Here is a 23,461-nt window from a genome sequence, read left to right on the forward strand (position 1 = left end):
GGAAAACAACTAGACTGTGTGTGTGTTCGGTTTCCAGCTATTGTGATAAAAGATTATTAAAAGGAATTTAAGGAAAATTTAGAAAGTGTTAAATGAGGTTCATACCAAGTCTAGTATGGAAGAGATCACCTGCTTGTGTCTTTTTTAAAACAACTTTGCAATATTAAAAAGTTACTCAAATACATTTATTCAGTCACTCAGATGAAATACTGTACAAAAATCAAAGGCAAAGGGGGGCAGAGGAGGAAAATGAAAAGTGTTAGGATTCGCTCTCATCAATGTCCTTGTCTGGATCCATCTCTTCAGGATCATCATCTTGTTGCTGTTTCTTCCAAAGTTTAGCCATAGCAAGCAGTTTGAGGTTGGGCTGGTTGGCAGCATCTTCTGGAAAGATATAATCATAGTATTCCTCCCAGCCAGCATCAGACTAGAAAAAGAACAGTACAAGTCACAGGTTAGTTTAGTTTGAACACGAGCTTTTGCAGTAGTTGAGCATTAATGCAAGTTCCTGGTATGCTCATCTCTAATAATCATGGCAATAAGAGCTAAGGACTAAATCAGAACTGAGGTTTTTATTTTTCATTCATTAGATTACCAATGACTGCTAAAATTAAGGAATCAGAGAGGCATGGAGTCCACTGCCTATTAATGTCACTGCTTCTCTTACATTAACTAAAAGGGAGAGTGCATACAGAGAAGAGATTTGAATGTACTTTTTAAGATTTACTCTCAGAAATAGCATCATGCATATCATATAGTCCTGCTAAATTCAGTTTAGTCTCAAAGATGCATTATAATAATGTACTGTGCACAAACAATGCCATCCACAATCACAGAAGTTATTTGCTCTGCCTTTACTCTTACCCCATCTTCAGCCTGCAATTTTCTTCTCTTCTTGACTTTTTCTGGCATAAGTTTTTCTACTCTCTCTTTATTGTCATCTGTTCCAAACTCCTCTTCAAAATTTCTCCAGGATTCCAGAAGCATAAGTCTTTCCTCCTTCTCTTCACAGTTGCGCATTGTTTTATTAGCCTCTTCATATACCTGTCTGCATCGTGACAAACTCTCCTCTTTTCCTGCAGAAAGTTCAAACTGAGCAAAACTGATCCATACCTAAGGGAAAAACAAAGCAAACCCTAACTGAAATTTCATTGTGAAAATGTCATTAAAATATAGGGTAAAATAAAAACAAGGGCGATGTGTCCCAGCTGGAAACCATCTATAAAAGTCACAGCCCTTATGCAAGCTTTATAAACACCCAACTAGACAAAATCATGTCATTGATTCAGAGTAAAGATTTGGTGAAGGTCCCATTTTATTATTGAAGAATATTCTGGTTTTAAAGTAGAGTACCATTGTTAAGTGTTTTCAATGGGCTGAAGGTCTTCATCTCAGAAATCGTGCCCCAAACCATCTTGGAGACACCACATAGTTCTAAGAGGAGTAAGACTAGTGTCTTTATTCACTCCATCTTTGGTCTTTCTACTTAATTTTCTGCCAGTTTTTGTAATCTGACCATAAGAAACTGGATTAACCCTCCCAATTCATTTTCTGTAAATCACTTAGCCAGCTGGTGGCCATTACTTTTGGTCATCATAAACCTAACTGAATTTAGTTAACTCATGGATCCAAATCACATTGCTAAGGCTGGTCATTTGTCACAGCTTCTGCAATTTTTTGAGCAGTTTAAAACAAAGATAAAAAAGAGGTCCTGGCTGCTCAGATGAGCAGAGGTGCTACATTATCAATTTTTTTTCTTTTTTTAAATTAATTTTATAGCCACAATGGTCGTCAAGATAATCTTCCAAATGTGGGAAACTCAGGAAACCTGGCTTAAGGAGCAGTGCTGTCTTCGTAAGTCCTAGTAACCCAAAGTTTCTCCAGAGTGATCTTTTTTTTAATATAAAGATGGTTTTACAGATCTTTTTAACTCTAAACATGTCATTTTTCCATTACTTGTTCCCAATCCCCTGATCCATGAATGTCCCCACAAAATAATGGTTGTAGTTAATTTTAAAGTGCCATACCACTGAAGTAGCTGAGATGGCTTCTCCTAATGTAGGATTTTGACTCTGATGCATACAACTGATCCTGTATTCTAAGTACACAAACAATTACCTTGACGTGCTGCGTCCGCTGCAGCAATCTGCGATAAAGGTTTCTTGTTTTCTCATACTCTTCTTGCTCAATTTCAAAGTCAATGTAGGATTTCCAAAGAACCTGAGAGAGAATGGGTCAGTCTCAGTTCAAAGCACTTAAAGTTACGATTGTTCAATGCACTTCATGATAAAGCCTTAAGAAGTTATAGAGGTTACTGAGCAGAAAATAAGCCAAATAATTTTCAACATTAAGGCAGTACTAGGTATTATTGAGATCAGATAATAATCTACAGCTGTAGGTAAGGGTAACAGGACAAAGGTCAAAAACCACTACCAAAAACAAGTGAGTCAATGATGTGTTCTGGGCTGAATGAAACATTGGGCTTCCAAGAGAAAGAGATGACATAAATCATTAGAATTCAGATGGAGGAGGAGAGAGGCTGAAGAGAGATTTAAAAGAGGCAAAGAACAAAAAAACAATGGGAAGACATGAACAGTGAGGCAAAGTAATCCTTTTGATCCTCTGCTTGCTTTTGGACTGATTGAAGAGGGGATGCTGGAAGATCACACTTACTATTTCAGATATTGAAGCACAAAATCACAGAGCAGAAATCCTGATTCCCACATCTATCTTAGGCAAAACTTGTGGATTTGTGAGCTGCTTAGAATTATATGGAATATTTAATACCATGAGAAATAGGACAACTAATAAGTTGCTTGACAGACACCGTCTCACCAATTGGAGCATTGTCCAAAGTGAAAAGTCAGCAGTGAGTGGGGGAGACATTAATTTGCCACAGTGGTACTTAACTTGAGGTAATTGGAACTGGAGAGAGAGAACATTCTGTCTATGAAAAAGAGGGATATAGTTGTATAAATTAGCTTATAAATGATAGCTTAGGCCCATGAATAGAGAATATAGAGAACTAAACAGACACATCCTATAAGTAATAAATTATTTGACGATAACCCCAAAAGACTGACTAGCTATATAAGGAGGAAAATACAAAACACTGGTGTGCAGCCTCAGAAAAGCCATTATGTGCTAAGCAACAGAAGAAGACAGGTGAGCTATAGTGTCCAAAGCACTTAGACTGGTAAGAATAAAAGTGAGATATTTTATTTTACAAATGTATCTATTGCACATTTATTTATATATATATATTGCGTGTGTGTGTGTAAACTGAACGTGATATTATGTAACCCTGACTCTAGCAGCCTCATATCTAGGACTGAGGCAATATTTTTTTTTTTAAAAAAAAGAACACCACATAGTTAAACTATGAAACTCAGAGCCACAAGATATTGAGGCAAAGAATTCAGAAAAGAATTAGACACTTATATAATATCAATTACACTAGCTAGGATGAGATAAAAGCAGTGTCAGCCCTCGTGCTACAGGCACATGCCAATCACTAACTCCTTAGGATTAGAAAAATATCCCCTTAAGCATGTACCACCCCACTTGTCTATTGTGGACTTGTATACTGCCTGCTGAAGATGTGGCTGACCACTATGAGTAACAGGATGCTGGATTAGATGGACCGCAAGTCTGATCTACCATGGCAACCCCCATGTTCCTATTAGCAAGTTAGTTAATTTTTTTTCTAACAATGCAGAGTGTGTTGAGAAATAGGCTACTTCAGAATTCTTCCTTTACTCCCATACCTCTGGCATGTCTAAGCGAGGTTGACCAATAGCCAATTCGTATATTGCCCGGGCTCTGTCAATATCACCAAGAATGGTTTCTAACTCTGCAAATTTAATCCATGAGGTGCAGTTTTCAGGTGTAAACTCTAGGAATTTTTCATACAGTTTCCGGCAGCGATCGAACTCCCGCAGTTGTAGTTCCAGTTCAATGTAGCCTTTAAATAGTTTGTTCTTTGGGCATTTACCTATGGATGTTCCCTGTAAAATAGAAAACAGTAACTGCTTAAGGCATCTCTATGAAGAAAAGCTCTTTTCCAGGTCCACTTAATCATTCAATACTAGCCTTTAAATTAATCTTTGATTAACTAGAGTTTCTATTGATTATGCCAGTCAGGACTAGTGTGAAATCTAACTAGTAATGATTCAGCCGGATCATTACAAAACTAATGTGTGCATAAAGTATCTAATAAGTCCTTTGAAGACAGAAAATGTATTAATTTGTTACAGCCAGTGTTCAAGCATATAATGTTTCTCCATGAAACTGAGCTAATGCAAATGAGTGCTTCAATTTGAGTCTCGAGACTGTCACCAGGCAGACAAAGGATGGCTCCAGCCTCTGATCCTCCAGGTAAGAGGTCCACAAATATATTCATAGTGAGAACCACATCTTAATAAATACTGTCTGCTGGTCCACCTCCCCGCCTACTCACAATTGCACAGCAATCCTCTGGTGCCTACAGTAATAATTACTAGGGCAAGTAAGCTTAGAAAAGTACTGAATGTATTTTAGCTCATTTTAATTGGTTTTAGGAGCTGAAAATAATTGAACCACCACCATGTGCCCAGCAAGGATGCAAACCAGCAGCTAGTGTGCTGTGACTCATCATTTGAGAAGCTCTCAAGGCTAACTTGGTTCAGATGGGCGAGTTGGAGTTCAGAGAAGAGAGAAGCCATCTGCTTCCTGCACTGTAGGTCTGTTACATTGGAAGAACAAAACTCACACCCCTCCCCAGTCACTTGTGAGGGAGGCAATGAAAGCAGAATATTCAAATATTTATAAAATGCGCCCAGTACGTAAATCTCTGCCTATGAGCCAACGGAACTGATTTTTTAAATCAAACTCAACACACTCCCGCACAAAATGTTCCTTACACTTGAGGTGTGACTCAAGTTCATTTTCTATCCATATACTCCCTAAAAATCAAGGAAGCCATCAGTCAAGCAAGTATTAGCATTCAATTCATATGCATTACCTACCCGGTCATCAGTTTCAACATACGACTACCCATGCTGCACCCACCTAGGTTTTTCCTCCGTTTCTCCTACCATTGCCTTTTTTTATCCAGACTAAGCTCCAGCCAATTTGCTGTCATCCAAGTCACAATCTCACACAAACACTGGTAAAAGCAAAGACCAGACAGGTCCAATGAAAATGAGGCAGAACAGTGTCATCTGCATACTGCTCTGCCACTAAAGCGCAGCAAACCTGATCTGTTTTTTCTGCAAAGAAACAGACATCTCACAGCAAGAAGAATGACTGAGTCATTACCAGCGCTAGCTTTATCTCAATCACAAGTAAAATGTCTCAGTCTTTAACCAAGCCTACTGGAAAACCAAGAGTGGAGGGAAACAGAGAGATTTTCATTTAAAAGGAGTTGGCTTTGCCAGAAGACCCATCTTTGGAGAGGCACTAGTGTGTTACTAATTTGGCACAAAGGCTTGATGCAGTTTCCTAACAAACTAGCCGAACCCCTAGTAGTGTTTTAGCTAGTATTCTGGTTGTTGCACTCAAAACTCTCAGGAGACAAGTCCTATTACCTGGATGCTCAGAGTTCTCAGAGATCAAGGGTGATTTTTAAATGTTTTCAATTCATATACCTACATATACCAATTAATACTTTATAAACACAGAAAGCTGACTCTGGCTTCTCAGTTGAGTGCTTTCCAGCTGAAACAAGTGAAGCTTCATTATGGCCAACTATTATCCAAACATTTAAACAAAGCCATATCTCCCTTTAAAATACGCACAACAGCATATATTGGACACCTATAGGTCTCAAATACACATCGACATTTTGATTTGCTTATATGCGTTGCAAAGAAGAGATTTTTCAAAGTTCTTTCAACTCTATTACCCCTAAAAGTCTTAATTTCCTAAAAGACAATTCAGTAATTACTCTCTTGTATTCCTTTACTTACCAAAGCTCTTCTGGCAAATGGAAGATTTTTCTGTCTTATTTCAAACTGAGCATACAATAGCCATATTTTGGCAAATGTAAACTGGAAGAAAAAAAAACCAAGAAACATTTGGCTTAGATGGATTCTTAGCATATAATGCTACTTATGTAGTTTCAGAAATTATTTCAGTATTTTACTGACTCTGTAGAGTGAAGTAATATTATGTAATTGCATGAATGGTCTTATTTGAATTAACAATATTTTGCTGAACAGGTGAATGTTACATAATCCAAAACAATTTCTCATGACAAAAACAATTTATTCATGACTGGCAGAAGTTGTTCTCCCACAGGAAGAAAAAAGTTATAGTTTGCAAATTAAGGCATTTGAGTTATATCTTTTAGAACTGAATAGATTGCATGGTTTAGAACAATGCCACACAGGAAGAGGAAATAAATGACACACAACTATTTCCAACCATCATACACACACAAACTAAAGTTAATTTTTTCTAACAAAACAAATCAAGATAGTATTATCTACACTAGGAAAGAAGAAAATTGAAAATTGAGACCAAATAGATCAGGCTAATATATAAAAGATTCTTCTTGAACTGTAATGTTAAACCTGTTTTATATTAAAAGCAAAACAAAACCTACATCCACATTTTCACTAAGTCACAAGTTTCTATTTTGTGAAGCAGAATAGCATCTTCTCTCTATTTCACTAGTAGCAGCTTTAAAAACAATTTTTTCCCCATTAAATGAGAAACACAGGAAATAGGACTTGTATGGGCCCAGTATTAAGCAAATCATTAATATGTACTTTGATCGCTTTAACAAGATGAAATAATGTGTAAACTTAATGTTCTGAGAAAAGAACTGAAAAATACCTTCATGAGTACAATTCCTAGATTAGGAAATACAAGTAGCACATTTGACCAGCTGTTACTCATAAATATCTTCCAGATTTCTACTATGCCCATGTAGGCACTATTTACTGATTAAAATATTCATCTTTCTGAAATAAGGGACGAGAATCAATTTCTTAAGAGGCAAAAGAAAATATAGAGAAGGGGAAAGCAATGATTTCATATCTAACAGGATGCTGGAAAGGAACCTAATCAAAATCCAGGGAAACCCTCTCCCTCATTCCAGAGCAAAGACTACATGACTCTGCTGGTGATTCTGTGCACAAAACACTTCTGGGGGTCTCTGAGCCCTGCATCCCCTGCTGATTGAGGGGGGAACAGTCCAATTGATCCCTTGTTACCAGGGAGGAGCATGTAGACCTGGGCAGTAATTTTCAGGATTTTGAATGTGTATTTTGAGCTAGTGAGAGTTTGGCACTAGACCCATTAGAAAAGCTATACCTTTTTGTGGGGAATGAGTTCCACACATGCTTGATACACCTGTCTCGTTCGTTCTGGATCCTGGAAGGACAAGTAAACTGGGTTAAATATTCTATTCAATACAAAGATTATTGCAGGGCTCTAATAAAATTTTGATTCAACAAACTAAACTCTGAAACAAAGGAATTTTTGGAAGAACGTGTTTAAGGTCAAATGTTTAGAACTGTGCAAACTAATTTTTTTTTTTTTTTTTAAAAACACAAACAACTTGCCCACTGATTTGTCTGCACAATTCCAAAAAGCTGGCCCTTCACGATTTAACGTTATGATCAAGAGTACAGACTACCTTTAGACCAAAGAATTACAGATGTTTTATCCTCACAGTGGGAATGTTTTTGTAGAAGAATAGTTTTTCTCCCTTTGACAACACACACAAGCTAAGATGCTATGTGATCATATTAAACAAAATTTTAAAGCAACTACAAAATGACTGATTATAAACTTGGAAAAAGCAGTTCTGTTTCCACTGGTAACTTATACCATTTACCCAAAGCTTCCTGAGGCCAGAGTAAGAAGGACTTCAGACATTGCCTACGAGAGAGTCACTTCTAAGAATTTGAATTTGAAAATGCCATCACAAAATGTGAGTTCAGACAACAGCCTGCCATTGGTAATTTAGCGAAGCCTGAGGTGGCTTGGTTCTACTTTTATATATCAGTAGGTTATCAGTTTGAATTGAGGGAAATGTTGCAGGATGTACCATTAGCAACTATACAGGGTACTTCCACAAAATGACTGTTCAATTCATGGCAGATTACCAGTGATAAGTATATAATTTAAAGGTCTATTATAAGTACAGTTTAATTTTCCAGGGAAAAATAACAACTTTGCTCAGAAAGTCAAGCCCCATTTCAGATTTTGCAAATCAAATGAGACAGTAGATTTTGCTTATTTAATAAGAAAAACTCAGAGCCAGACAGCATCTTACTTAGTAGGTCACAGACAGAAGTAGAGAAAAGAGACTCATATTTTTACCTTTGCCTCCAGTTCTTCATACAATGCATAGTTGATCCAGAGATATATGTATCTCTTCCAGTGTCTCTTCTCTTGAATTGGTGGCACGTTGGCAATGGCTCTTTCATAAACTTCACGTACGGTGTCAGGATCGGCATCACTTTCAACCAACCGTAAGTAGTCAAACCATGCATCGTAATTGTGGGGATTAGCCTTCCGGAAAGGGATGGGATACAGTTTCAGTAATGCATATATAACACATGTTCCTCTCTCTATAGTTTAAAGGAGAATTATGTTGGTTGTATTCTGTAAACTTGTACATCTAGGCTTTTTTTTAAATTAATCACTGAAAAAATGAAAGGTAAAAAATGTTCAAGTGCCTAAGTTATTTAAGCATTTTTGAAGATTTTACCCAAAGAGATAATCATGAGAGTTAAAGATGGACAAACAAGAGTGGGAGAAGAATTGCCACCATTATATAGTTTCAGCAATTCAACAATTAAATTAATAGAAAATGGGTATGCCAGATTTTCCCCCTTCACCCAAACTTATTTACACAAATCTAAGACGTTTTGTAAAAGTCTGTGAACTAGTAGAGGAACTGAACTTAAATCTAATAACGGACTACCAGCTATAGTGCAATTTGCAAATATAGTAACTATAAGTGAACAAAATCCTGGTTTTGATTTTTATTTGACTAAATGGGTTGTCAGGTGAACTTCACAGTTTATGTGACAATACAGATACTAAGAGAAGTAAGGAAGACAATCAAAATACTAATTTCATTCCCTCCCTCAACTTTCCACTTAGAAATTTGAAAATACAACCCCTTCGCTGCATCAGTTTCTTGGAAACACTATGGTGGATAAAGAAAAGATTAATGATCCATATCCTAGCAGGTAATTTTGGAATGTCAAATTTAGAGCCAAAACGCTGATGTTTATCATGAAGTCGTAGACCCTGAAGCTGATAAATACCCAGAATTTTACGTTTCAAGATGAGAAGAGAGCTGTCAGGTGTTTAACCATCAGTGAGACAAATTAAATATTTAAAGCCAGTATGCAGTCCTAACCATTAAAAAAAAAAACAAAACCAAAAACCCAACCCAAGATTATGTTAGTTTTGTTGCACTTTCTGCAGTTCCTGTAGTGGAACTGAATCTATCCCAGTCAACTGACATATGCCCTCGATAGCCCAATTCCCATTAAATCCAACAGCTAGAGTTTAAACGCGGTATGAGGAGATCCAGATAAACTATTGTATCACTTGCAGATAAATTACAATTAAACTAAAAATTCAATGATTTCATATGACCAACATTTGCCATTTAAAAGCAGTGCCTCAATACCAGTAGACACATGAGAACCTCATTCAGCACTGCAGATTGCAATATGTACCTAAAGCATATTTACATTTCTGTAAGCCTCAACATTTACCTTCACTTCCTCTTCATACTGGAATCTCCTTTTGCTGACAATAATGTCTTCAATGCCTCTTCTGTCTCCAAACTTCTTTTCGAAGACTGTGTAATTTTTGAAGAGTTCTTGGGCCTCCTGTTTTGGAATTCTATCCAGGGCGTATTTGTAGATCACTCTCACCCTCTCAAACTGAAAACATTAATACATGACAAATCAGTCATTTGTACTACATTTTATAAAACATCTCCTTTCTTCTGCTCCCCCTAAACCATAGCTAGTAGATTCGTTTGCTAAAAGTAAAGAATATTTTAATCTCTCACTGAGCACACAGCAACTTTTAAATATAAATGTTTTGCCTTTTTACCATCCATTCTTTCATGAGAGCTCTGTGAGGAGTAAAATTTGTAATGATTGCATTACTACTATCAATTAAGCTGAAATATTACTTGCTTTCCACATTGCAAAGCATGGGATTGCTATCAAAGAAAGGAGCAAAACCAAATCAGTGACATATTGAAGAATAGGCACCAAAGGTGTGATCCTGCACCACAAAAGTAACTGGGAGTTTTGCCACTAATTTAAATGGGTGTAGGAGCAGGCCCAAGGAGCGGAAGAGAGAAAAAAAGCCTTTTACCTAATACACAGGAAAACCAGAGATGCAGGTGCCTCAGTTGTTACTATAGAGAGAAAATGAAATGGGGAATACAGCAGACACATACTCTAGACTACTTTGTTGCACAGTACGTGTATAAGCTTTAAAAACTTATCTAGATGCTCTCTAGGGCAGGGACTTCGTTTGTAGAGTACCTAGCACATAGAGGCCCGACCTGATTGGCTACTAGGTGCTACCATAATTTTAATTAATAATAAAATGCAAAACTTGTTTTTTATACTGCTGTTAAGGCAACAATCATGATATAACAATGTTACAAAACTGCAACATAATCCCTGCTTTGTGCCACAAGGAAAAACCTACAGTATAACAAGCACCTGCATGGTAACATCTAAGGGACTGGAAATCTGACAAAGCACGGACAATCGTTAGGGAGATAAAAGGGTGGAAGTACATGATGTTTTGATGGTGAAATGTTCTATGGCAAGCAGGCTTCACACAGAAGGAATCTAAAGGATATCAAATCAACAAGGGAAAATTGTACACTAAGAACGTAATATACCATTGATTGTAAGTACTGTTTTTCCTAATGAAAGGTCTCTCCAGTTTATACTCTTAGATTGAATCCACACTTCATAAAAATAAATCCAACGTCAATGACATTTAAGCCTAAAGCAATGAGATACCATGTTCCTTTACAGGGTTCTTTCAGCTCCATGGCATCCTAGTTTATCAGGAAAGCTCTACAAGGGGCCAGTGCTTGGTGTACACCAGAATTAGAAAACACTGTTAAGAGTTAGAATGAGGAAGCACAGTATGAGGTACTGTAGGTGCAGAAAAGTAGGTACTAAGCCAGATCGTCAGCTGGAGTCAGCGAGTATAGCTCCACAATGATTTACACCAGTTGAAGATTTGACCCACACCATATTTAAAATGCAAACTGATAACCATTTTTGGTCCTATTTTTTCCCTGTGTTGGACACCACCTTTTCTCTTCTCTTGTTTAAAGTTTCGGGCTACTTTTTAAGAGGGTGGAGGATTTTTTTTTTATGTTTGAACTTTTAGGACGTTTTTAGTGTATTGTTACTAATGCTCCAGGAGGGTGTTTAGGAGAAACATAGGTAAATGCTTATAAATTAAGGACACACTTTTATCCCTGAAAGTTTCTCAAATATTGGGTAAAAAGACAAATTTAGGCCTTGATCCTGCAGAAACTTACCCATTTGAGCATTCTTACTGAGTTAATCCCATTAGCTCTTGCGCATAAGTGTTTGCTGAATCAGGGCCTAAGTCTCTTGATGGCAAAGCAACAGTGTCTTGCTCAAGTCAACAAGAAAAGACTAAGCTTCCCTTGATATCCACAGAAGACAAATATAAAACAAACATAAAACAACAGCCTCCTTGTTACTACATTCTGAGCACGAGTAATATGAACTCAGTCAAGATGCTGAGAAACTACAGCTAAAGAGAATTCTAAACGGCACAGAGGACAACTGACAACAAGAAATCTGCATTTTTATATTAGTTCAATACATTTTAGGAAGTCCTTACTTCTTTCTGATTCTCCTCAAATTTTGCAAAGGCCACAAACAAATGCTCATTCATATGTTCTTCTCCAAAGAACTCCACTGCTCTCTCATATACTTTTCTTGCATGGGCAAAGTAACTGTGTTTCTCTTCAAAGCGGGCGTACTTGATCCAATTTTTAACATCAGGATGCACAATGACAAGTATAAAGGTGTTAAGGAAATGCTAACAGTTCACCATTTCAAAATTCCATTCTTCCCAGGGATTACATGATCATGGATCATGTGAGAAAAGTAGTTAAAGATGAACTATGCAAAGAGCATAGCCAGGAGGTAGAAGAGGGTTAATGGGTGTTCCATACACAAGGGGTTTCAGACTCAGGCCCTACAGTTTTTAGAAAGGAAAAATAGTGAATAAAAAGGAAGGGAAAAAAATAAGATGAGGCAGAGGAGGAAAAACTTTTAGTAGCTCTGGCTGTAAGGAGAGGCAAACACCTTAGAAGAGAGAAGTGACCCTCTATGTCACAGCAATTTTTAAATGCAAACGTCCAAAGCTACTTCATTTATGACCTACCATATTTTACTGCAGTGCTTTGTAACATGTTTACTGTTTTTGTTGTTGTTGTTGTTGGTTATAGTGCTTAAATTATCAGCATCTTTCAAGCCAAAAAGATATACTTGCTGTGACAGTTCAATTACATACTTATTCTTGTGGGACTTTTATACTCATTTAACTGAATTTCACTGTGGTAAATAAAAATTCCCATTAGTGTGTACTCCTAGATATCAGCATTGTTTGTTGCTCACAAAACAACTAAAGTGAAGAAAAGTCACATACAAACTCATGGGCATTTAAGATGGATAATAATGAAATGTAAAATGCCGATTTAACCGTAGGTGCAAGTTGCACTGTTCTAAAAAGGATATATCTCTCATAAATGGTGCGTGCCCTCTCCACCTCCTTGTATCTCAGCTCAAAGTTAATATAGGAATGCCAAGCTTGTTCCTCTGGCTGCCACTCCATCCAGCGTTCAAACACTTGACGTGCTCCAGCAACGTTCCCCAACATCTCTTCCATGTAAGTATACTTGTACCTTTAAAAAAAAGCAAATGAGCTAACACTGTCAAAACCATTTAGTAAATAGAGAAAACTGTTTTGAAATGTATGTAACAAAATTATTATTTATAGGAAGTCCGTTTGGTATTATTCATTATTTGCATCACAGAATTGTCCAGAGGCCCTTTTGTGCCAAACCCCTATCCTGATGATATTACAATCCAAGAAAAAACAAGGGAGTGGGGGAACTTTCCAATAACATGAGTCTCCTTATTAATATTAGCTTGTAGAATCTCAGAAATAGAGAACTGAAACTCCAGAGATATTGAAGACTCTGTATTTTCACATGCAGTCATTTTTCTTCTTCACTAAGTGAAAGATCAGTTGTTTTTATTATTAGAGGTGAAAGAACAAGCTCTACTATCTGAACTTACCAGAACTGGTTGACCCTGGGGAGGGTAGTGATGGCTCGATCCCAGATATTGCGGGCATGGTTAACCTGGCGGTTCTTCATTTCCATTTCTGCATACTTCAGCCACAGAGTGACATTCCTGTAGTCCACGTCTAAAGCACGCTCGTAGATGGAACGAGCTCTGGAAAGCAAACAACATTGTTGAGGTAAATGCACATATGATGCAGTTTAAGAACTCTGATTGTATTAGTTGCACATATTCTTGAAGGCATATGAGTGATGCCCATCTTCATAATTACCTTTGAATTTCTTTTAGGCTTTCCTCCCATTGTGCGTACTTTATCCAGTTACTGATAACAGTCCTGTTTTTTCTTATATTATCTTCAAAGGTCTGAGAAGAAAGTTATAATTTATTTTTAACAGTAAAAAGTTTCTCTATGCAGAAAAATCCCATTGTAAACCCAGGATGGTGTGTTGATAACTCAAACAAAATATCTAAAGATTGGACTAAAAATCCCAAACATATTACAATTAGTTTAAAGGGAAGTTACAATAACTTAGCTTTGAGATCAAAATGAATAAGAGGTTTTCTAAAAGTTATGTCCTTGAGCAGTTAGAAATGTAGCTGCAGTGTTAAGTGTAGATCACAAGAAAGTTGTAAGCTTGTGAGAGCCTGTGTCTATAACACCAATGAATTAACAATTATAAGAGCATTCAAAATTCCTTTTAAAACCCTGTTTAGATATTTTAATAGTAACATTAATTTGCAGTTACGAGGCTCAGGTTTTGCACACAACACTGAAAATATATTCATTTTGACATGCAACATTCATTCTTTTGTGGCTAAACTGATCATTTGGTGCAAGTGTCTGATATCGGACACGCCAGCGCTTAGTACTTCCCAATCGTCTATATATGTACATTAGCGTTTATAGGCCATAAGAGAAGCCCATGAACTTTACGTCTTCTTGACTAAGTATTTTCTGACTCATATCTGTATGTGACCAAATGTCAGGAGGTAAGTTTTCAGTTCCATAACAAAGCAGTTCCACAGCTTGATGAACCGGAGATGGCATATTCAGTATTACAGATTGCCCCCAACCTATGTCCAACTAACATGACAGTGTCATTCTCACCTAACAGATGGGTATGAATGTAGAAAACCATTTGTACAACACTTGGCACATCAGGGCCCTAATCGTCAATTAAAGTTTCTATGCACAATGGTAATAAGAAAAAATATATGCATCAAGCATCGGTTTTGAGTGTACAATTGCTATATGGTGTGCTACAACAGTTATCAATTCTGAGTGCATGCCCTTGTTCTTCAGGGACTATGCCACTGTTCTTCCATCTCTAGATCTCAATTATGTTTAGACAATAAATAACTGACTTTGTAAATCAAGTTGGAATCAGGTAAGGATCAATCCAAGGTAAGCAACATGGTAGGTGTTCACCTCCTTTTGACTCTGGAGAGGAACTATCAAGGGAACAGACAGAACAAGCCTGCAATCTGTAAGTGCGTTTGCATAAATAGATCAGTCTGATGCAGAAAGTTCCATGTGTAATATAGTTAAGTGTGAAGAGAGCCCTCAAAACATGCCCATAGCTAGTGAAAAGGGAAAGTGTAGCTCCATGCACTATCCTGGAAGAGAACAATTTAAATTTGTTCAAGTACAGTCTAATTAATAAGAAACCTACAGTTTTCACTACAGTCAGGAAAAAAACAAAATCCCCCAACAGTGGCAAAAGCAAGCCAGTTCTAAGTTACATAGAATGGCTAAAAAGACTACAGCTCTGTTGGAGAAATCACACACAATAGATTATAAAAGGGGCAACACAGCAGCTCTGGTATCAGAGAGGCTCTTGAAGATTTAATACCATCAGCATAGTCTATCTAAATTCACATCCCTTTGGAGATTAACCTCAGTAAACTTTCAGACACTATACACATTCAAGTACTCCCTCCCTCTGATTCATTTTACTCTTCTTCCCTTGTTCGATAACCTACCTCTCAAGTTTCTAGCACATATGAATAGATTCATTAATAACATACATACAGTTTCTAATACAAAATCATAATGGAACAATTATACTGTTAATTTGCTACTAAATCCGAATTTTAATTGTTTAAAGGGAACAGGTAAAGTACCCTTTAACAGCTACTGTATTTTTGATTTTACCTTAAAACCACATAATGTCTATTTTCTCTCTTTGAAGTTAATGAAGAATGAATGAAAATATTTAGTAAAGTACAACATATGCTAGATTCTTAGTACTGTACAGGAGAATCAAGTCACTTGTGCACTTACCTTCCTTTTTCGAAGCTTGTAGTCATTTAGCTCTTCTTCATCTGTGATCTTTTGTTGCGGAGGTGGCGGAAGAAGTTCAAGTTCTCTCTCCTTTGCTTCTCTTAAGAGCTGTTCTGCTGTGATCTGTACTTCTGCTGGCGCTTTGTTTTTCACCTTTAGAAGAAGAAAAAATATTTGTTTTTGGTTTTTTTTAGTATTCTTTTATCTTTCTACTCCTATAAAATACTGAAAAATCCCCCAAAAAGCAAGTTAATCCAATGATTTAATAAGCAAAATATACAAAGGAATAGGATTTGGTGACTGGCTGAGAAATAAATAGAACTGATTTTGCAAATAGAGAGGAAATAGCAACACCAAATAAAAAATACTTATTACTGTGTCCATTTCACCCCATAAAAACTTCACAAACTCTGAAGCTATAACTCTGCCTGGAATGCAAAAAGATGGGAAATTTGGAACAACGCATAGAAGGGTATTCATCCAAGTATAATTGGGACAGAGGTGACCACCAACCTTGAAGAAAAATTAAATATGAACTTAGATCTGGAACTTGGTTTGTTTGTCAGATGCCACATAAAGTTGGAAATATCCTCATTTTTAAAAAATACTGTCAAGTAAAAAAATAACCACATCATAGACAATTTTACTTTTTAACCTATGTTACTGATAACTCCTTGATTCTTAAGCATAAAATAATTCTTAAATTCCAACTTGACTATTTACGTTCTTTATTTATTCTTAGCATTCCTCTTAACTTGGACAATGAAAATAAATGGTGGTGATTTAACTTTGGTTCCACATTTGCTGTACTGTGTTTCAAAACTAAAGAGCAATATTAATTTGTTTTTAAAACTGTGGGCTTTGATTTTTTTTAAGAATGGTGTAAACATTCTACTGATATTACAGGTTTTATAAAAGCTTGGGTTTGGAAGGTTTAAACTGGGGCCAAATCAGGTTGACCCTGTATTTGTCATACAAACTATTGACTGGATTAGAGTTACCACAGCTACAAAACACATGAATATGATCTATTTTGGAAAAAGTAAAGTATAAAGCCAGGAGTTTCTACATTTTTTGGAATACAGAGTATGGCTCCAATCCTGCAAACACATATACTTCATTTTACGCACGTGAGTAGTCTCATTGAATTAAATGGGATTACTCATGCCCTGAAAGCTAAGAACATGCATGTCAGAGCCACATCAGCATCTTCCAACAAAAAAAGTATCATCAAAAAATTCTCATTTGTCAAAACAAAAACTATTCATGGAAATATCGATGAAAATTTTTTGATGAAAATCTCATTGGGAAGGTTTCTCAGGTCCCAGGTGGAATTTCTGGTCAAAATCAGAGCACGTGATCACACCAGAATGGCCAATAGTTCAATGATCAGGGCACTCACTTGGAATGTAAACTTCAAGTCCCTGCTCTGTCTGATTCTGAGCAGGAATCTGAGTCTCGCACACCCCAGGTGACTGCCCAAACCACCAGGGTATTGGCTATTCTCAGATGGGTCTTTCTCAATATCTCCTGTTGGAGCTGTTCCACTTTATTTAAATAATTAAATATCCATGGAGCGAGAATGACTCTATAGCACTGTTCTTCAATTGGCAGCTCACAGGCCAGATCCTGCCACAAGGGCCTTCTGTTTGGCCCACTGCCAGGCATCAGCTGTTCCTTCATGCCCTCAGCAACCACCAATCAGAGCTTCTCAGGAAACAGTGGTGCTCATTCCCCCCTTCAGGAGCCTAGCCTATTCTCACTGAAAGGGGGGGAGGGAGGGAAGGCCCATCTCTGCTGACTGGAGGGGTAAGGGAGAGGAGGGAGCAGAAAGAGCCCTGCAGTTCAAGGTAGCTCCACTCCTTTTTCCCCCCATCCCCTCCTCCATACATCCCCCTCCCTCCCTCTAACACCCAGCCAGGAGAGGGGGTGAGGAACCTCTGGAGCTGCCTGATCGTGGGAGAAGGCGGGATATCACTGCAGCTCCCTCTCCCCTTGGCCTGGGAGATGGGGGGTGAAGAACCCCAGTAGGAACAGAAGTGAAACTGGAAGCAGGACAGTGAGGTAGGCAGATGTGGGGACTGGGCAGATGCACTTCAGTTTATTTTCCCTTTTTACCATCCTGTTATGTATTTAATTTAGAAATTTCATTTACATTTAAACACAATGGAACTAGACTGTGTTGATATATTTCAATTTATGGTGGTGCACTTTTAATCAGGCACTTAATCAAATGCTTATGAAACATAAAGTGATCAGTAATTGGCGTATTTTCATTAGTTAACCTTATTAGCACTTTTCCAGGGGGTAGGGAGAACCGTGTAAGTAAGTGTAAATATTTCAGGCAGTAAGAAAGGGAAATTAGATATCCATTCATTTCTTTGGAGTTTAACGTTTAATTTTAGTTGCATAGTTGTAATAGAATTAATATTAATAGCATGATGTTTAATAGCATTACAGTGTATATGTATAATAATTTGTTTGCAAGATTTTGTTGGACTATTGTCCACCGCAGCATGCTTAACCTTTTATTTTGAGATTAATAAATACAGTCTGGCATACCACTCTTGAAAGGTTGTGACTCCTGGCCAGTAGCAAGCTTACTTTCTACAGAGTAAACACCTTAAAAGCCCTTTGGCCTGCCAAGATTTGGACATTGCCTTATTCATCCCATCAGAAAATGTATTTGTAAACCACTGCTCTATAGTGTGGTGGATAGAGCACCAAATCAGCCAGAGTAGGGATCTGAACCTAGATCCTCCCACATCCCAGGTGTGTGCCTTACCCACAGGACAATTGGCTATCCAGGGAGGGATGCTCTTTCTCACTCACTCACTTTTAAACGGTCAGGGTTTCAGCCAAATGCTGACACCTTGCATTTTTTTCATGAAATGGAATTCTTGCTTTCTGGTCAGTTCTAAAGCACATGTTGGCAGGAGCAGATTTTTAGACATTCAAGATTCTGGTCAACCTACTGAAAGCTAGATGATTAGCTTGCAAAGAATGGTCTTTTAAACCATTCTTGTATGTGTCAGTGGGGCTTCACATAGGTGTAGAAGGCACCCACATGACACTCGGTCCAGGATCACAGCCTTAGTAATAACTGATGATAGTGCCATGGTAGCAATGCTATACCTAGCAATAGACTTTGGAATATTCCTTTTTTGTTACTTATGAGTTACAATTATTCTTAAAAAATTTAATTTGGATGAGTCTGCACTAGAAGGAAATTAAAAATATAGTAAGGCCCTTAACTAGCTCAGAACTCCATGATGGTAGGCCCTGCCCATACGCAGAGCTCTACTGCAGTCAAGAGGGTGCTATGGAAGCACTGGAGCACCAGCACTGTCAAGCAGGTGAAGTGCCTACCTCAGTTTTTAACCCAGTGTATGATCATGACTTATATCTGTATTTATTCAAAATATAGTGATCATAGACGCAGAAGTTCAGAATCGTATTTCATCAGTCAGTATTCCACGATTAGTGCTCAGGACTGTCACAGTAAGGAAAAAAATCATGGATAGCATGATTTTCCTATTTGCTTATGACTTCTTTCTGCGTCCATGACTCACCCTGCAGTGGCAGCTCCTGGGGCTCTTGTCCCACAGGGCTGAGCCTGGCTTCCTGCCTTGGGTGGTGTGACCTGACCTATTCAGGTTTGACCAGCCTGGTGCAAACTTCAGTGAGTAGCATTGATACCTGGTGCACCATCATAATGGGGAAAGGGAGGAAACCTGAACAGCATTGCAATCCTTCAATGCACGGAGCAGGATGCTGGGCCCAGCCTAGTGGGACACAGGAGCCACAGTGGAGGGGTGAGCTTGCTCCCCAGCCTCCCCTCACACCAGTCTGAGATTAGGGTCCGTACTCCATTGGCAGGGTGAGGAGGAGGGCATTTATTTTTTTTAAATAAAAAAATCAGGGAGCAGTCACAGAAAACTTAGTAACCCATGATTTTTATTAAATTTACTATGACTGCTCTGTGACTTTTGATTTAAAAAAAAGTCACGACAAATCTGCATCTCTATTCATGATTTATTAACTGATTGAGAGCAAAAGACTGCAACATATGCTTAACTTTCCTTCTCTGTAACTGTGTTAATGATGCAAACTGCTTGTTCCTTGAAGGCAAAATGGATGATTGCTAATATTTATTAATTAAAATCTAATCCTTTGAAGCCTATTTACACGAGGAGATACATTAATTCAAATGACCATTCTGCACAATACAGACTGAAAGTCACAATAACTTTGACTACACTAAATGACCGAGACGTGTAATTCTCTACCCAGTGGTAGCATAGACAAGGCTCAGGTGTTTTTAAACCAGGGTGTCATCCAACCCATCAAACTGGGAGTGATGGCTCATCATACAGTGCTGGCTCCTTCTCTTCATTCCCTGCTACTAAGTCTGATTAAAGCACATCTTAACAAAAAATTACTTTCCTAATTTTACTTTTTATGTGAACAAGTGTTGTAGTTGCCTCAGGGAGGTGATGGTATAGGAAATGGAAGTGATCCACAAGACAATCTCCCCATTGAAACATGGGGATTTTGATGACTGTTAAAAATGCCTTGTGTACACTTAAGTTTCACCCATTATTACTAGTGCTGTAGTTACACTAGTGGTGAATCACAGGTGCCATTTTTCCTAGAATAAACATAGCTGGAATGACTAACCTAACCTTCTCTAACCTTTAGTTCAGCACTTTTTCCCCCTCCCAGTTGGGTGCATTTACACCTTTTTAAAACTAAAAATGGCTTTGAAATTGTGAGTACATGGAATCTGGACATGTTTTTTTAAAAGAAACATTATAAATTGTTTGACCAGAAGTAGTGCTTTGTGTTAACTCTGTACCAAGACTTTTCTGGTGGTCTCATCTGTTTCTTTAGAATCTACAATTTTATTTGAAAAATTGAAATTTTGTTGGCCTTTTAACTATTGAGAAAACTTTCCCAAGGGGACATATCATTGTGCTGCACATATACAACTACGGGCCACATTCAGATCGTGGTGTAAAGCAGTGCACCAGGACTGAATTTGACCCAACAGGTCTGAGATAGACAAACTGACCTATTGGATCTTCACTCTGAAGCTTAGTTATAACAATTTAAATGGCTACAATTGTTAACCATTTAACTGCTGGTCATTTTAGTGGAAGTTTTCAACTGCTCTAGAACTAGGGTATAAGGAAGAAAGGCAACTGAACAAAAAGTTTTTCCTCCACCAAACAAGGATAGCCACCATTCTACATTAAGCAATGTCCCTTATTTGGTACTAACATCCCACAGCCTGTATCCCATAGGGGCCCACCAGTATGTGTTTGATCAGATAAAAGTTAGTTTTCAAGCTACAGCCGTGAGACCCATCATACACTGAGGGGAAAACACAGGATGGTGTCTGACCCTTGCGGGCAGCAGAGCCCTAAGCAAAGGCTGTTTCCAGCATGATTCACGCCAGAGGCCCCCAGCTTTCTTTATTGCTCTCTCCCCCCCATCACCCACCCTGGTATATCTGGGCACCCCTGAGCCCCCCCACCCCCAGGTCCCCCAATTCCCCAGCACCCCCCCACCCCCAGGTCTGCCCCTTCCCCCAATCTCCCTCCAACGGGCCTCCCTGCCCTAGAGAACTTTCACCCACCCCCACAATCTCTCCATTTCCCCTGCGTCCCCTCCGCTCGGCCTCCTCCAACACACCCCCCCGTCTCCTTTCCCTGGCAGCCGCATCCCCGTGGGGATTCTTCCCCCCCCCCGCACCTTCGCCACTTTGGGGATTCGCTGCTTCCCGGCCGCCGTAGACGCCATGTTGCCGCCGCTCTGAGCCCCAAGGCCCCCGATTCCGAACCCGCCGCCCGGCCCAGTGCCCCGCCCCTCTCTGACCTTTCACCTCTCACCCCGCGCAGCGTCGCCCGGGTCGTTGCCACAGTAACGGCGGCCGCGCGTCTCCTCCCACTGGCTGCGGCGGAATCGCTGCGTCCCGGGTGAGGCGTCGCCGGTTCTTCTCCGCGCTGAGGCGGTGGGACCGCCAGCCGCCCCGCGCCCCGCGTAACATCCGCGACGCTCTTGGAGTCCGGGGAGAAGGCGCTCCCGGCGACGGGGCAGGGACACCCCAGACAGGTGAGCGAGTCCCATATCGCACAGCTCTCCTCACCTGGGGACTACAACTCCCAGCATACAATGCGCCTCCTCCCCAGCGGGGACTACAACTCCCAGCATGCAGCGCGCCCCATCGCCCTTCCCTCCCGCGGGTGTTCTTTCCAGCGACTGCTCTGCGCTGCCCCCTGACCGCCCGCCCGAGAACTGCAGCTGTGCCGCGAGGCTGGCCGTGGGCGTGGCCTGGGTAGCGCGAGGAATTCAACCAGCGGGTGCTGGGATGGGGGATTGGCGGGACTGCAGCGGGTGTTGGCCCTGACCCACAGGCTGGGTGGCCCGCTGAGCTGCGTTGGAGGGGAGGTGGCACTCCCGCCCTGAGCCCTGCCGCATGGTACCACCCCCCCCCCATGTTCCTCTGTGCCCCCTGGGGGGGCGCACCCCACGGTTTGAAACCTCTGGGGTAGCTCTGCTCTGAAGCTTGATTTGTCCATTTTTATTCCGTATAGCCTTGACCATGGTGGTGTGGGAAGAGCCGACCGTAGTCCGTGTCTCCAGGGCAGTCAGTTAACTCCTCCTTGCCCTGATCTAGTGTGGAGTGTGTGCGTCCCAGCACTCTCCCACAGTCAGAAGGTTGGGGCTGTGGTAACCTTTTCCTAAATAATCTTTTCACAAGCACACCTATGACACGTTTGATGTGACTGGATGTAAGCCTAAACCCACCTACAATCAAAAGACTGCTAGGAAGGGAAATCTCTCTTGTGTTTAAAAAGTGTTTGTTTAATGTTGATAAACCAGAGAGGCAATTACTGGAAGAATTGGAGCAGAGTCCTAAATTTACCTGCCGTGTTCTCCAGCTCCTAACCAGTGCTTCCTGTCTCAGATCTCCTCCACTCCCCAGCTTCCTTGACCTTAATCTTCCACGTTTTAGTTCTACTCCTAATAAATTAACATCCCCAGTACCTATAGGAGCTGAGGCAAGGACAATATGTCTCCTATCCGTGCTTTGTAAATGTATTTGTCCCGTGTGCACTGTTGTTACTGGGTATTTAGTGATTAGTGTGGATATTCGTGAGATATGGTATGTTTGATGTGTAGATTAATAAGGTTTAATGTGTAGGTTTTTTATAAATATATTAATTAAATATAAAGTTTAAAATTAATTATAATATATTGTATTTATTAAGTTTAGAGAGCTAAGTAGTTATTTAGAAGGTTGTATATAGGAATGGGTTTTTTTTAGGGGCTTTACCAGGGAGTTAGTGGATTTTTTGGTTTGATTGGTAGTATTTTTTGTGGAGTTAGGTGTTGATGGAGTGTGTGTTTTTTGTTTAAGTGGTGATTTGTTATTTTTTAATAAATAATTTTTATTTAATACTTTTTTATTTATTATTATACATGTTAATTATTTATGTTAGGTTTTTATTTTTAATTATATTTTATTTTTATTATGATAATTGGGGTTGTTAAAACAACATTTGGTGATAGGAGCGGCAGTGTAAAAGTATGCCCCTTGGCAATGAAAGAATGTACCCCCAGACATTCAAGGATAACATGTTTTTATTACTGTTATTTCTGTGCAGCTGCAAGCAATATATGTTGTGTATTTTATTTTATGTGCTGTGGTATGCAGAAACTGAGATATTTACAAGGTTATTTAGTAGTTGTTTATTTTTGTTATTTGGAAGATGTTATGTTACAAAAATCAAAATAACTAAACAAACAACGAAAACTATAAAAC

At 39.1% G+C, this 23,461-nt stretch overlaps 2 protein-coding genes across 2 annotated transcripts in view; one reads left to right on the top strand and one right to left on the bottom strand.

Annotated features, from left to right (window-relative positions):
• Positions 1-163: 163 nt before the first annotated feature.
• CRNKL1 (crooked neck pre-mRNA splicing factor 1) lies at positions 164-21,475 on the bottom strand. The gene is made up of 14 exons (XM_067532947.1): positions 21,388-21,475; positions 15,631-15,783; positions 13,618-13,709; positions 13,341-13,499; positions 12,777-12,943; positions 11,875-12,053; positions 9,729-9,899; positions 8,314-8,505; positions 7,300-7,359; positions 5,949-6,029; positions 3,768-4,007; positions 2,119-2,220; positions 865-1,113; positions 164-427 (listed from the first exon to the last, which is right to left on the bottom strand). The coding sequence occupies exons 1-14, from the start codon at positions 21,433-21,435 to the stop codon at positions 260-262; spliced, it is 2,061 nt and encodes a 686-aa protein (XP_067389048.1). The 5' UTR covers positions 21,436-21,475; the 3' UTR covers positions 164-259.
• Positions 21,476-21,626: 151 nt separating this feature from the next.
• CFAP61 (cilia and flagella associated protein 61) overlaps positions 21,627-23,461 on the top strand; it is a 224,539-nt gene continuing 222,704 nt past the window's right edge. The window contains exon 1 of the mRNA XM_067532819.1: positions 21,627-21,747. The gene's annotated coding sequence lies outside the window, so the exon portion shown is untranslated. The remainder of the gene's footprint in view (positions 21,748-23,461) is intronic.

The sequence above is a fragment of the Emydura macquarii genome, unplaced genomic scaffold, assembly GCF_026122565.2.
Source record: "Emydura macquarii macquarii isolate MOO-44397 ecotype Brisbane River unplaced genomic scaffold, CSIRO-AGI_Emac_v2 contig_3305, whole genome shotgun sequence".
Classification (NCBI taxonomy): Eukaryota; Metazoa; Chordata; order Testudines; family Chelidae; genus Emydura; species Emydura macquarii.

What these genes read in the sequence shown, in the direction of transcription:
- CRNKL1 (XM_067532947.1), bottom strand. Translation starts at nt 21,435, where the DNA reads ATGGCGTCTACGGCGGCCGGGAAGCAGCGAATCCCCAAAGTGGCGAAG. An exon ending in AGCCTAAAAGAAATTCAAAG is followed by an intron (nt 13,500 to 13,617) that starts GTAATTATGAAG and finishes TTTGCTTTCCAG; the next exon opens with AGCTCGTTCCATCTACGAGC. An exon ending in AGTATGAAGAGGAAGTGAAG is followed by an intron (nt 8,506 to 9,728) that starts GTAAATGTTGAG and finishes CCTTTCCGGAAG; the next exon opens with GCTAATCCCCACAATTACGA.